At 36.0% G+C, this 15,001-nt stretch overlaps 1 protein-coding gene across 4 annotated transcripts in view; it reads left to right on the top strand.

Moving 5' to 3' along the window:
* Positions 1 to 15,001, top strand: part of LOC579761 (tyrosine-protein phosphatase 99A) — an 81,926-nt gene that overhangs the window by 32,768 nt on the left and 34,157 nt on the right. For all 4 annotated transcript variants that reach the window (XM_030972531.1, XM_030972529.1, XM_030972530.1 and 1 more), the window contains 2 exons: positions 148 to 453; positions 1,036 to 1,168. In XM_030972531.1, the coding sequence (XP_030828391.1) occupies positions 148 to 453; positions 1,036 to 1,168 (439 nt within the window). The remainder of the gene's footprint in view (positions 1 to 147; positions 454 to 1,035; positions 1,169 to 15,001) is intronic.

Below are 15,001 nucleotides of genomic sequence, written 5' to 3'. Positions count from 1 at the left end.
TAATAACAACAGCTGTTTTTTTTTGTTGCTTTTTTTAAATGTTCATATATATATATATATATCTGTTATTCCAGTTGTTTCAGAGCACTTCTGAGGATATATTGCATGTTCATTTTCTTATCACTCTCTTTAACATCTCACCTTCAGCTCCCAGTGAGCCTCACAACATCACCATCACCGTCATCGGCCCTGGCACAGCCCGCATCTCCTGGATGGAGCCCTTCATCTTCTACAACTCCATCGACAGTTACACTGTCTCCTACCGAGACATCAATGTCTCCACGCCCATGCTCGCGGCTGAGATCACCAACACCTCACGCCTCCTGCGTAACCTGCAGGATGATGCCACGTATGAGGTCACCGTCAGAGCATTTACGATGAGCACATTCCTTGGCAGGGGTCTCCTCCAGGGAGAGGCATCCTTACCTCAGAGATTCGTCATGGCGTATGTTCGTAAGTAATTTAATCTAATCCTACATTATGAAATTTATAAATCTGCTTTCTGAACTATATTTGTTGGTAGTCCATCACATTGTTTGGCACATTTCTATCCAGGCTTTATTCATCAAGAATGTAGCCCTTGTAAGGGTTAAAGTTGTTACAAGATGTCAGGTTAAAGACTGCGGCGTATTTGTCACTGGACGTTCCTGGCTGTGTTTTTATGCGCATGGACAAAAGAACCTGAATCCAATAGAATCATTAAAAAATTACCTCCTTGTATTTAAAAGGCTCTAATTCTCTAAAGTATTATCTAAAATCCTTGAGAATTAAAAAGAATATCAATCCACTTTCTCTTCTCAAGTAAAACAATTATTGAGTAATTTTGAGCATTCTGTTTAATGAATCAGTGCTTTAAAAAAATATATCTTTTTGGAGAAATTTCTGGGTAATACAGCATAATCTCCATGGGCCTCCCTATCAGTAAATTGCCCTTCTGGCTCAAAACAGACGTTTGAATTGTTTGTTATGTATGTTATCATTACATTTGTTTCCTACAGTATTCTCACTTGTGTATTATTTCTTGTCTTTTATTAGCTCCCACATCTGGACTGCTTCCTGGAGGTACAATGAAACCTGGTGAAGATGCTGGGCGTGTTGTAGGTGTGGTCTTTGCACTCTTTGTTCTGCTTGGTCTAATTCTGGGTGTTCTGGGCTTTGTGATTCTCAGGTAAGTTTGATGAATATGTAGTAAATTTTTCACTTATTTGACCCCTAATAAGTGTTGTAATTTCACGGTGCTTTGTTCTTTTTAGCATGGCTGCAAACTGAGTAGTGTACAGTGGAATCTTTATGCAGTTGATAGAGCATTAATTGCAGATGTATAAAGGTGGGAGTGGAATTATGCATTATAAGCCTGGGGTGCATAATTTTAAAAGGAAAAAAATATATATATAAATGAAAAATGATTTGTTTTGTCACGCATGACACAGAGTTCATATTATTTTCATTTTCACCTCCCATTAACATTTATTTGAATGAGAGATGATAATGAAGCTATTTATTCTAGAGATGAAACCTAACAATAATATCTCTGTGAAGTGCATTAGGCATGCTTTTCAGTAATAAGAAAACCCTCATTACAATTCAGCTAAATGACTGGAAGAATTGAAGGCAGATCTTTGCATGCAACAACACTGATTAATAATATGAGTTTGTCTCCCTCTGTTGGTGTGTCAGTGTCCCATCATATGAATCTGAGACTCTACTACAATGTAGGCATACATATAGATTAGTAAATAGTGAAACAACGGTTTACTTTGAATGCATTGTATTGACTTACTACTAAAAAGGATTGTCAAATATCGAGCCAAACAAAGCCACTTCCACTTCGAGCAAACAATGAAATATATTCATAATATCTTAGACCCTCCACTGTATGAGTTGTATACTTATAGCAAGATATTTGATTGGGGATCCGTGCAAATTTCCCATTATTCTTTATTCAGTATCACTTTGATGTCAAGTTTTAGTTTCAATTTCAGACAATTAACGACTTTCACTTCCTGATTATAAAGAGAGAGAGACAGGAGAAGAGACATGCATATACAGAGAGAGAGACAGAGAGAGAGGAGAGAACAGAGAGAGTAGGAGAGAGAGAGAGAGGAGAGGACATATAGACAGAGAGAGAGACAGAAAGAAAGAGAGAGATAGAGAGAGAGAGAGAGAGAAAGAGAGAGAAAGAGAGAGAGGAGAGAAGAGAGACAGAGAGAGAGAGAGAGAGCTTGTGCATCATAGATGAAGAGAATAAGTTGGTTTACATCCAATTTGCTCGCATGTTGGTGTGACAAAATGCGCACTCTTTATACAGCGGTCGTATACATTAAGTGGATACCACATAAAATACAATACATGAGGACTACGTGTAGGTTTTAATGGATGACTAAATTGCTAAAATAAGGGAGAACCATATCACTTGGTATAATCCTATATCTCATATCACTGCAGTGAAGCTGTACTAAACCTGCTGCAAATTGTGTGCCTGTTGTTTTAATCAGTGCATCTGTCAGGATATATGGTGGGTTTTCTTGTATGGTCTCCTTCAAAGTGCTGGTATGTGATATAGGATATCGCCGTTAAGTGCTGCAGAGGCATTACTGCCGGACAATGTACATATCCCGAGTGGAGCTGACAGATTGGACATAACTTTGTTGTTGCGCTGTATATCAGTCTTGGATTGAATACCAGGAGAATATATAGGAGGAGGAATTAGAGCAAGAGCTTTGTAGATCCAAGGATTTTGACAATGTTCTCCAAGCTTGAGAGTGTTGTCCGCCGAGGAACAGAAATGTTGCGTGAATTACCAACCAGGTAAAGTACATGCTTTTACGTGTATCTTACCCATGTGCATAAATGACATGACATGTCTTTGGCAAGTGCCTTTTTGCCCATTTGTAAATAGTTTGGGATTCCTCAAGTTCATATTCAAATGCTAGGATCTTGATAAAAGCAATATTAGTTTACCTGTAGTTCTTAAACAGAGTTTATTGCATATTGAATGAACAATCTAGTATGAACGAAAGTGGATTATTCATAGAACATGGTTCTTGCATTCATGGGAATACCTGGAAATGTCATAGAAATTTGAAAAAAATATTTCAATTCTTGTAAAATCATTGGAAAAAGGTTATATTATAAAGAAATGTTATTGCTCACCATTTTATTTTGAGACTAAAATAATTGATCAATATGGAAAAGTCATGGATTTTTTTTCTTCTAAGAAATGCGGGAACCCTAATAGAAAGGCAGATAGAAGACCAGGACTATAACACGAGCCAAAGGGCATTATTTTCACCTGTAAATCCTCTAGTCCTTGTTTTTATTACACAGAGTGATTAGTTCTGTTTTGATACGTGATCCATTTAATAGGTCCATGTTAGGACCCACAATGTGACACCATCATCACTACAGAGGTGTCGTAAAATCTATTTCCTGCAGTTATCCGGCATGGTTAGAACTTGATATGAGAAGGTCAAGAATACTTGTCTTATGACTGGTTTACAATCAGGAAATAGACCCAGTGAATGGTCGTCATCAGTAGATTGACTTTTTTCTCCACTTGATGAGTCTTATCTGTTAAAAAAAATAACTATACATCACAATGTTTTCAAGATAGTAGTACTTATTCATGGTGGATTTACATGTACATAAATGGAAACTTTGAAAGACTATGTTATATGATTTATGAAAATTTTGTGATACAAATGAGATAAAGCCTTATTTTCATATGAAGCTATTCAGTATCTAATCTAAAGTGTCTGCTATAAATTGCTGTCATTTGCAATTTATTTTGTTTCTGATGGTATAAACTTTTTTTATGGATATGTGAAACTATTAACTTTCCCCGATTTTAGTTCATGAAATGTTCATATCTGCATCTTCTTTCAAAGTCAGATTGCATTCAGATTGTGTTGACATTACACCTTCAGCATGTGTATTGATAGCAAAAAGAGCATTAACACCATGTCAAACTATAAAAGAAACATCCTTCTGGCTCTCAACCAACTACTTCCATCCTGCCAGAGGAAAATGCCAAACATTAATCTACGTCATCTGAAAAGAGTGATGATATTGAAACATAATATATTTTGAAAAGGAAAGCAGGATATAGGTAAGATTGCTCTGTGCTTCACTGCTGTTACATCCCTATAGAAATCCCCTCAGCTTGGGTAAAAAAGGAAAACAAATTGGGTTTATTAACTAAATATGGATTCGTCACATGGAAGTGGGGAAAAAATTTGCCAGTAATGGAGGGTCAGGCTATTCATTTGACCAATAATTGAGGATTAGCTATGTCCTGTGTACAAGGTACAAAGAGATAATGGATCTCATTTGAAAGGGAAAATGAAATAAAACCACAAAATTTAGTGACAATAATTTTATTTTTCACTTTGAAGCTCATATGATCTTTTAAGGAAACACCTCCACGTATTAAGATAGGTAGTTACGTTTATTGCAAATATCGTTAGAATGGTACAGCATGGAAGCCATTCATATTTCTGATTTATAACTTTCCAAGAGACATACTGGAACACTGTTCTTATAAGAGGTGATGATTTAACAGGAGATCAACACTTGCTTATAAGAGATAAATCACTAATTAGTTTGAGGAAAGCAGTTTGTAAGTTTAGTAATGCATGATGACCAGAGAGAGCTTATCACTGTTTCTACCAATTGAGAGCTCGAGGTAAGAATTTGCTGTTCAAATGACAGTTTTGAGTTATTGATTCTAATTATTATTTTTTCTCTTTAGACTTGCAAGGCAGAATGATTAGAAATCCATTGTAAATGGATGATTTAGATCTCAATGTCACCACTGACCAATTCATTAGTGAGCTTTCTGTAAAGAGTCAAAAAGGACAAATATTGTCTGATACACCAACAATAATGCGTTCATATTAATTTATAGGCTGCATTATACTGTGTAAACAAGGTCACTATGGCTCATGGATATGACGTATCAAGAAATGCTCTTGCGCCCCCTCTCTGGGATATAGAAATAGAAACCTTATTTTGAGGGCGATTCACAAACGGGTAGTAAATTACTCCCTTCCCCTCGAAATACGCTGTCTAAATGACAGTGACGAGCTCTAGCCCCATTTTGCACACTATTGTGTCTGCGTGTGCCAGAGTGTGTAGTGGTGATGCCAAGTAGCGCTTTGTTAGAGCTATGCTCACTCGACTCTTAAAAATACGGAGGGAGAGCAACCCATGACAGGCATTATTGGCTGGGGAACATGGAGAAGGTTTGAGATGCGCGGAGGGAAGGACCAAAAATAGGTTACAGAAGGGAAATGAAATTGTTTTGAGGAAACTCAAGCAAGGCCAAAATTGATGTCATGCCACCTCTGGCTATCCAACTGTTGGAAACTCCTGTAGAAACGAGTCGTCGTCGACCAGTCCCGTTACGAATGTCCCGGGTGGATCCTCCCTGTGCCCTCTAATTGGTGTTTTATGTGAAGGACGTTGGGTTCTGGTGAGGACAGATTCAATGAGAGCCCTGTCTATGTTTTGAAGAAGGCTGCACTTTCAATTCGTATCAAACCTGCAACCTGCCAGGCTGCTTGTGTTTGATGAGTTGATGTAACGCCGTGATTGAGGAGGATAGGACTAGCTCTGTGCCCGATCGCCAGTGGAGTCCTGTTGTATCACCTACCTGTCCTAATTACATATGAGAAGGATAATCTCTAAATCGATTTGATATTCATAGAAGAAAGGATTTGGGATTTGTCTGGAGTACTGGTTCACTTTCAACCTGAACACTTCTTGGACATTGAAAGGAAATTAGACAAGCAGCTTCTGTGGAAGGAAAACTTATGAGTCAATGGAAACCACCCTTTGATGTTAGGTTCCGATCTTCTCTGTCAAGATCTGCAAGTTAATAGGTGTTGTGTAAAGATCATAGGGGTGGAGGGTAGAAAGAACAGTTTTCCCAGCAACCTTTCACCATCAAAGAATTCATCTCTGTATCTAAAGCAATAATACAAAGAACTACATAAACCATCATCTTCAATATTTGGAGAAATTGACTGACCAGAACTGTACTGAATTTATCTTTGGTTTTGTTACGTAGCATCCACCAGGATCTTCTTGTCTTATCATTCTAAGTATTCGTTTATGGTTTCTGCTACCATCCTACATATCTTGTGCTGAAATCAAGCAGGATCATAGAGGATATTTGTGATCATATTGGTATTTTTTTGTCGGATACTCTAAGCATCAACAGTCATCATGCCGATTGGAAAGTGGGCAGTTACCCTGAAGAATCCCTTCAAGAAACTAAAAATGGATATTAATGTACCAAATATCATTGAGGAATTTTCGTCTGTGCATATGCTGGCGTTATGGGGAGTATGGTGTTGGTGAGTGTAAAATAGATGTAGATCATCATCAACGTACTGCGGAATTAAATTTCTGCATTCATAAAGGGTCTTGCAGAGCAAGATTGATCTGGTAATTGATCTTAACTCAGCTTGAGTTTGATATCATTATCTAGTCACATCGTAAGAAATAGGCAAGTCTAATATATTGATTAGAGGAGCTTCTGTTTGTGCCATTTAGTCATATTTCTACCATTTGTTGAGATTCTCATATCACTGCTTACATTGTAGTTACAGGTGTTTCAGGAAACATCCATAAGCATTTCTTACGTGTAATTCATATCACGGTTTAAACCAATTTGCACAATTGTCTTGCCTTTGATTGTAGTTTTAGTCCTCTTTGTATTGTTCTTCTCAATATCACTTCATTTTTGTTGCATTTACATACAGGTTTTTTCCTTCAACTTGTTATGCACATTATAAATTCATCTTAATCATCATCATTGTTCATGCTTTGTAGAGATTACTAGAAGGGGGTCTAATACCTTTGAGTCATTAGGATTATGAACACAAGGTCATGGATCATGTATTTTGTAGTTTCCTTTTTCTCTCTGCCTGGCCTTTTGAACTAGAACCCGATTCAGATAACTGGAATGATTAATACCAGGATATGAAATGCCATTTGGTTTATTTTAAAGGGCACTGAGATTTTGAGTAAGAGAATCTTTATAGAAATAATTTAAAGAAGACAAGTACTCTGGCAAATAGTGACAAAGGACAGTCCTAGACCTTATTAAAGTTTTGAGAACTGTGGTTGCTGTAAGATAATGAAAGAAGAAGAAGAAGACTCAGAATTATGGGCCCCTTTCAAGGCTGCATGATTTAGTATACTTTAGAAAAGACACATGGTTTCTTGACATTTCAACTCTTGGCACTTAAGTTTGCGGTTACTAATTATGTAGGGGTTGGGGCACATAAGGAGGCAAAATCAATCTGTTCTGTTTCAAGATAACCAAGAGAAATGAATGCTGTATGAAATATTTTTTCAAAATTACAAAAAGAACACTTTTAAAACTGACTATTTAAAAAGTCAAAGCACTTTAAGTCTACCTGCATTGGATTAAGTTCGCAGAGAAACAATGAAAATGACAATTTACACACCTTGTTATAATCCTTCCTGAAACTTCCCAAATTTTTTTATAGGAAACTGCACTCTACAGCTTCACATACTTCCATATTTACTGAAAACATTATAAGTAAGAGTGTCTTTAAAATTTGCTCTTCAGAATGAACAAAAAATGACTCAAAAAGTGTTGTGGTTTAAGCTATCCACGAAGGTGGGCTCAAATCTAAACAGTGACTCACATGATGAAGAGAAGGATGTTCCTTGTGAGATCTCATCTATGCATGCACAATGTTTCCCTTTCACTCTGATCGCTATCACTGCCATCAAAATCAAGATGGCCGCCTGATCAGATCTGATTTGACAGTAATTGTTCCTTAGTATTAAAGAGTTAGAGGGGAAGAAATCAAATCAAAATGACAGCCTGATCAGATCAGATTTGACTGTCAATATTCCTTGATAATGGAACAAGATAAAAATCAAGATGGCCGCCTGATCAGATCAGATCAGATTTGACAGTCATTATTCTTTGATAAGGGAAGAAGATAAAAATTAAGATGGCCGCCTGATCAGATCTGATTTGACATTAATTATTTCAGGAAATCCAGTGGTTGTGTGAATGGGGTTTCTGGGAGGGAAACCATTGGATAAAAACCCTTTTATAAAGGAACTAATTGGTTTTGAGGTTTTGGTTTAAATAGAGCGGGTTTCAATCAGTCCTGCCTTCTTTGTATGTGGAAGAAGTGCATGTATTTCTGGAACATGTGTAGGAATGGGGAGTGACGTACATGTATAAATGGCAAGGGTCAATGTCTGACTTGAGAAGCATTTCCTTTGGTTGGACCTGACGAAAATATTACAAGAAAGACCACTATAACCATAGGGATACACAAGTAATCTAAATGATGACATTTTGAGAATGAGTATTACACAGCTATAGGAGGGAAGTGGCATTGATATTTTTACCTTTGAATTTTATACAAAAAGTGTGGATCCAATGTGATGTCTTTGTTGTGGTAAATAATGTGTAATATCTATGTTGGAAAGTGCAAAGGAATTCTCTCTTCTCTACATCCTTTATTTTCTGTATAACATCTTTTAATCAACTTTTTTTATTTTGTATCAATTGTTCGGAACGTATTAGACAAATCATATATACTTATTTATTTACTTATTATTATATACTTATATACTTATTATATATTTTTTTGACTCATCCATGTGTTTTTTTACCTTGTCATATTTTTTGTTATGCATTTTATATTGTAAACTGACTTGTTTAGTCTTCGGACTTTTTAATCAGTACTTGAATAAAACCAAATATCTATCTATCTATCTATCTATCTATATATATAAATATTTGACAATCAACTGATCCATACTTATAGTGAACATAGTCATACTTAAATTGTATTTCATGGTACATTAAAAATAGTATTTGCATAAAAAAGAATAATGGGTCATTTAACTATAAAAATATTAGAATCGGACCAGGTTGATTACAACCATATAGAAAGCTAGAAAAGTGTGAAAATTGAGAAGAACAATTTATATATTTTAGACTCATGTTATACAGCGGCCTTTGAAACAGAGGTAGAGCTAGGGACCTTTGTAAAGTGAATATAATGAACGTCTTTCAGTTTTCATCCCAGGGCCTGTTTCCTCTTCAATTGATTCAATCAGACACTCATTTTCCCTCAATACATGGAGAATCAGAGAGTCTCTGGATGCAATAACCCAAGGCTCTATAATTAGAGGGCAAAGTAACCCTAAAATAGTACCGTCACCTCATGACCGATAATATCTCTTTACCCTAAAGAATTAGAAGCCTTTGCAGTTACTCTCTATCCATCCTTTGGAAACTTCAACACCGCAAAAACAAAGTGACTCAAGTCATGCTTTATGCTGTTATTCCCCCCTTTCCAGAGAGCTAAATCAGTAACCTCAAGATGCGTTGTGAATCACCTGTCCTGGATAAAAAGTTTATGCAAACCATTTAAAGGTACACCACCCCGTCCTATGAAATCTAAGTGGCATTTCTTTATTTGAGGGCTTTGATAATTTAGTGTATATTTATTTATGTAATACATGTATCACATCATCAACTAAGGGCAAGAATGTTGAGAATTTATATCATTGTGCACGGAGTGAATAACTGAATACCATTCTTGCTCTGAGAAAATCTTAGAAAATCTTAGAAAATAGGGCTGTGTTCCTGTGGCAATGCCCTTGTACATTGTAGCCAATGCTATATATCAACGTCATTGCATTTCCTGGAACATTCTTTTTGGATATGGGATCGGATTCCATGTAAGATATACAGGTAGGAAGGTCAACAGGATGTCCTTCTATTTTCCAAAGTCAATGGTGAATCAAGATTCATCCCCATTAGCTCGAACTTGAGCTTGACCAATCCATGCTTCTTAAGTTTGAATTGTCCTGTTTCCATTAGCCAAAGTCAAGCAGTCTCTGCTTCGTTGAAGAGTAACTTCAAGCTTTCAGAGCGTATCATAGGCCGAGGGTGAATGAGCCACATACCTATATGCTAACGAACCCTGGTTGGCATCTAGGATAATAGCTTGAGCTATTTTCTCAAGGGCTAGGGTGAAATAGCCCACTATTTGAATCATAACTCCAAATTAGCGTGAACTAGTTGTGATCAAACTAATTCCCTCAGATTACAATTAGCAGGTTACTGTAACACTAGAGACTACGGCATGAAACTGTCACAAATTGTAAATGGTAGCGATTTTTTAAACATCTCAATACATAACCAAGAAGACTCCTGACTTATTGGGTGATTCTATGTAAAAACTTTCGCAATTTGCATTTGGCAAAGATTTTGTTGTGTCAGGTGTGAATCAAGTATTTCACAGCCTGAAACTTTCAAATATGAAACTTTCAAATCTTACCCACTGGCCAATTCACAAACATCTTATGCACGCAAGGGCAAGTCTCTACTTTTACAATATTTTGACAACTTAAAGCTAATGAAAACTGGCCTACCTGTGTGGCTGTTTCTCTGTCAGAACTAGCTCACAAGGACAGATATGATTAGATCCATTATGATCACATCCTGGATATATGGGGGCAGGAGATCAAACCAGCTCCAACCAGTGAAAGGTTTGTCCCAAATGGCCTCATGTTAAATATCTGTTTTCTGTACATGCACTGGTACTGGGATGTTTAGCCCTTTCAATACTTCAGGTGGTCTGTGTACATGCCCATATTTTACCATATTTTCCATATTGTAAATTAAATTGAAAATGAGTTCACAAATTACGAATTTAGCTATCATGTATTAAACAATGTGCTTATGTGTATGTCAATGTGTACAGTGATACAAAGGCATTGTACAATTATGATTGAAAACTTGTGTTTTGAAAATAATATGTGATAGATGTATCTTTACTTGACTATTTGTGAAGGAAAGATTAATTAAAAATATTACATTTGTATTGAATTATTATTTCCCACATTTCTTCTTCTATCTTCTGTGAGTACTTTCAATTATGCTCTCATGTCATCCTTTCTGCTGGTTCTCATGTAAAATGAAGTATATGTGGACTGCCCTGTCTTTTTATAGAGGAAGATACATGTTGGTATTGTATTTGTCAGTTGATAGCCAGAAAGGGCATCAATGAGTTTAACTCCATTTAGCTGTGAGTAGGCTATATCAGTCCTCTCTGTTAATAAGTGCTTTCCCGCTCAAATTGCTTTTTTTAATCTCTCCTCACTTTCAATCAAAGTCCACCATGTCTGATCACCCAGTGTAACATTTACTTCTATACTATGATACAACATGCCAGATTGGGTTGGATGTACATGCTGATATCTATCCAACAAACTCCTTTGGGTGATGTCACAGTTGGAGCAAAAAACAGTTGTTATAAAGCAGCACATCTTTGATCCAAAAATAGGCAACGGACATTTTTGGCCAAGTGACAGAATGTTTCTACATGCTTTTTTTCAAATTTGAATAAATTTGTACTTTTTTTTTTATTCACTCTTATCTCAAAAGGGATTAGTTAAAATACATCATGACGATGTTAGTGAATATGTTCGGTTACTTTGATAAACTCTTTTTCATTTAAAGGTCATGTAAAACAATAGGTAATAATTACGAGTACCGGTATTCAGATATCAGAATCTAACACCTAAAATTTGTTTTAGTTCCTGGAATAATGCTATAACACATGTTTCAGTGGTATTTCCAAGAAGTCATGACAGTTTCGAGAAACAGCCTCCTGAGTTTTTTTTCACAAACTATGAGGTGAATGTAAAGGAGCGTCTGAGGGTGCCCCAACCTTTTCTTTGCCAACATGTGCTCTGGGCTTGAGTTCATCAAAGGTATAGGTTCAGAATTAGGGTTGCGATTGTGTTTTAAATTAGGTTTAGGGTTAGGGTTAGTGTACAGGTTAATAGGTTAAGTGTTTGACCAGTACTGAAGTTAGGAAATTGGCTAGTATCAATGGACCATGTGTCGGTCATATAACCAAAGGCAAGCAATGATTTGTACCTTTAAGCCTGAGCTCTATCATCTACCAAACTCATCATGTCTCCTTAATGTAAGGAGAAGATCCATTATTGAACAGAAAGTCAGGATGATGTCACTATGATTTGTACGTCCAGTAATACTTGCAGCTGTTAGATTGACTTTATAGAACACCAATAAGAAATTAAAGAACCATGCATCCTCCTGTATGAAGAGGGGAGTCATGTGGTACGTGTGCTGCACTTGTGTCGAGGGTTTCTTAATAGATATTGCATGATTAATGCCAGATAGAACAACTGTTATGGTTTCGGGTTCAATAAATTGGTGTCACGACAGGTCATTTAGCTTTTAAGTAAGTGTAGAGCAGATTTTGTTGGGGATGTGCGTGTGGTCTTGTACTGTATCATACAGATGCTGATAACTAGTGTTGTCCAAAATGTGCTCACTGAAGGGTATGCGTGAGGTATTTTTTGTTATCATAATTGGATGTCTATAATTTTTGTTTTATTTTGGAAACTTAAAGAACTTTGAGAACTAATTTATAAAATTCATTATCTCACAGTAATATCTATTACAAGTCAAGTGCACTTTTACGATCGTTGAAAAACTACTATCAATTTGAAGTTATATTTTATATTAAGATCTAGAATGGAATGGATTCAATTTTTGATACGAGAATGAAGTACAGTGAAAATTTCTGTATAAAGTACATACTATAGAGGACCACTTTTTCTTGAACTGTTTTTAAAAAAATTGAAACCTGTACAAAGCAAACCTATAGGCCTTTATCAAGATCACCTAGCTTTGTAGTACATTTCTCTTGTTATCCTTGAGCGGTCTATATGAACACCTTTGACTCAAAGGCCATTTTGGTATATATTGAGACTGTTTATGGGTATTATATGGATTAAGATGATTCATTCTCATGAGAAGTGACCGGTATCCTCCACCTGACTTTACAGAGGTCAAATCTTTGTCAAATCCCCTCATTCTATTTCCAGTCTCACTGTCCTCTCCCTGCGTCTTGGTGATTTCACCCTCTTCACTTTGTTGCTCACAGCTCCCTCTCTTTTACCATTAATCAACCTAAAATGAGGCACTTCTTAAAATAGCCCAGACTTAGTCCCAAGATGAGGAGTAGTTGTAATTGGAACACTCTTAAGTCATAGGTAAACTGTTTAATTTTCAAGCCTCGTATTCCCTCGTCTATTTTCTGGGGTGATGAGATAAAGTAGGCTGCAGAAACCAAGAGCAGATGTAACAAGTTCGATGTGCATAGACGTCATTTTGGCGTGAAAGAGAATTTATAGACTGAATGTATTTTCCCTATAGAATGTTATCTTTTGAGGGTGCTGGGAAAATTAATGTGGAAGGCATGTGAAAACTCTCAAGTTGGCTGGTAATAAGATTAGGAAGAATAGGGGCAAAAAAGTGTCTTGCTGGTAGATGTCCATGCAGTCAATTATTCAAATTTCCTCAGGTAATCAGGTAATAATGAATTGAAATTGAATTATTATGAAATGATATTTACCTGGTAATCAAAATCATGTTGGACTTCTCGATGCATACCAAACTTGCAAAATAAAATATTTATGTATAACTTTATTTATTTTTAAAAATTTGACGGGAGTGATTCTGGCAAAATATTTTGGGTCCAATCGCACATGCAATCTGTTTCCTTGTCAATATTTTGGAGTCCCTTGAGTTATTGGCCTCTACCTGGATTGCTAAGAAAACATTGAATACTTTAAATAGCTATGCTTGCAGGGGAGAAGCAACCAGTGATTATACAGCTTATTACTGAAGATTGAGGGAAATAAGAATGAAGGGTGTAATGAAAATTGAAAAATTAATTTTCAGAGTACAATGAAAGCATTATGATACATAGAAGCTCTACAGCAAAAATCAATAATTATGTAACTTTTTTAAACAAATCATTCAAACGTACTGACCATCAGGGTCAGTGATTTTGAATGACCCATCTCTTTGATTGCTTCAAGGGACAGTACAAATTCATATTTTCTCGCTAGGCTGATTGTTCAAATTTTGCTTTTTCTGATTAGATTCTAGTAAACTAGTTTAGTTTTGTTGCTCTCCATTTATTACAGAGACATGATGATTGTGCGTTTCTGATGAAACATGAATCTCATATCCTTATATTTATTTTAAATTAAAATGAAACATACATGTATCTAACAATCACCCATTTCAGAGTTACTGAAGCTATTGATATCTTTCTCAGGAAATGATTTGCAAACTCATTGCCTTTCTTTATAATAGAAACTGGACCAATACAAACATAATATTGTCATGAACAGTTTCCAGGAAATACCATACTCTATTTCAAAGGTTTTGACTTCCCTGTGTTTTAATTAAAAACTCTGTTAGAGAGAAGAGAGAGAGAGGGAGAGAAATTTTAAGGAAAGAGAATTTATATTAGCTTAAGGTATAAATTGGCTAACAATCATTTTATATACCATACTAAGGCTGAAACATGAATTAGGTGGGACTATTTTCATTACTCGCAACATTTTCAATTTTGAATGCCCTCTTGTGGAATTTGTAAAGGAATTGTGATACTCTAGCTGTGCTGTTAATTGTGAACATATTCTTTACCTTGTGTTGTCAAACATTTCAACACTCTTCTGCTTTAGACCTGTGAGTACCATTGTGAGGATGTTTTATTTATATGTACCTTGCTAGTATGAAGTCTGTTCAAATTTTCATTTTTGCATTCTAGATTCACATGTCCTCGGTGAAACAGACTTGGATTTGATTCTTCTCTTGTGATAAAGAATTATGAGTTGTGAAAAGAGTGTATTGTTGCAGAGAGATTTTTATAATTCAGAAAATGATGCAATGGGAATGTAAGATGGAGAGAGGGAGAGAGAGAGGGGGATAGAGAGAGAGGGAGAGAGAGGAGGTAGAGAGGGAGAGAGATTGATTAGTGGATTGATTGATTGATTAATTGATTGATTGATTGATTGATAGATAAAGAGTGTAGTTATTTTACTGAACCTGCTATCCTGGAAATGTAGATCATTCAGTACCTTGCGACTGATCTAT

This window comes from Strongylocentrotus purpuratus, unplaced genomic scaffold (genome assembly GCF_000002235.5).
Source record: "Strongylocentrotus purpuratus isolate Spur 01 unplaced genomic scaffold, Spur_5.0 spur5_scaffold_6, whole genome shotgun sequence".
Lineage (NCBI taxonomy): Eukaryota > Metazoa > Echinodermata > Echinoidea > Camarodonta > Strongylocentrotidae > Strongylocentrotus > Strongylocentrotus purpuratus.
This window is presented reverse-complemented; position numbering and strand designations above follow the sequence as displayed.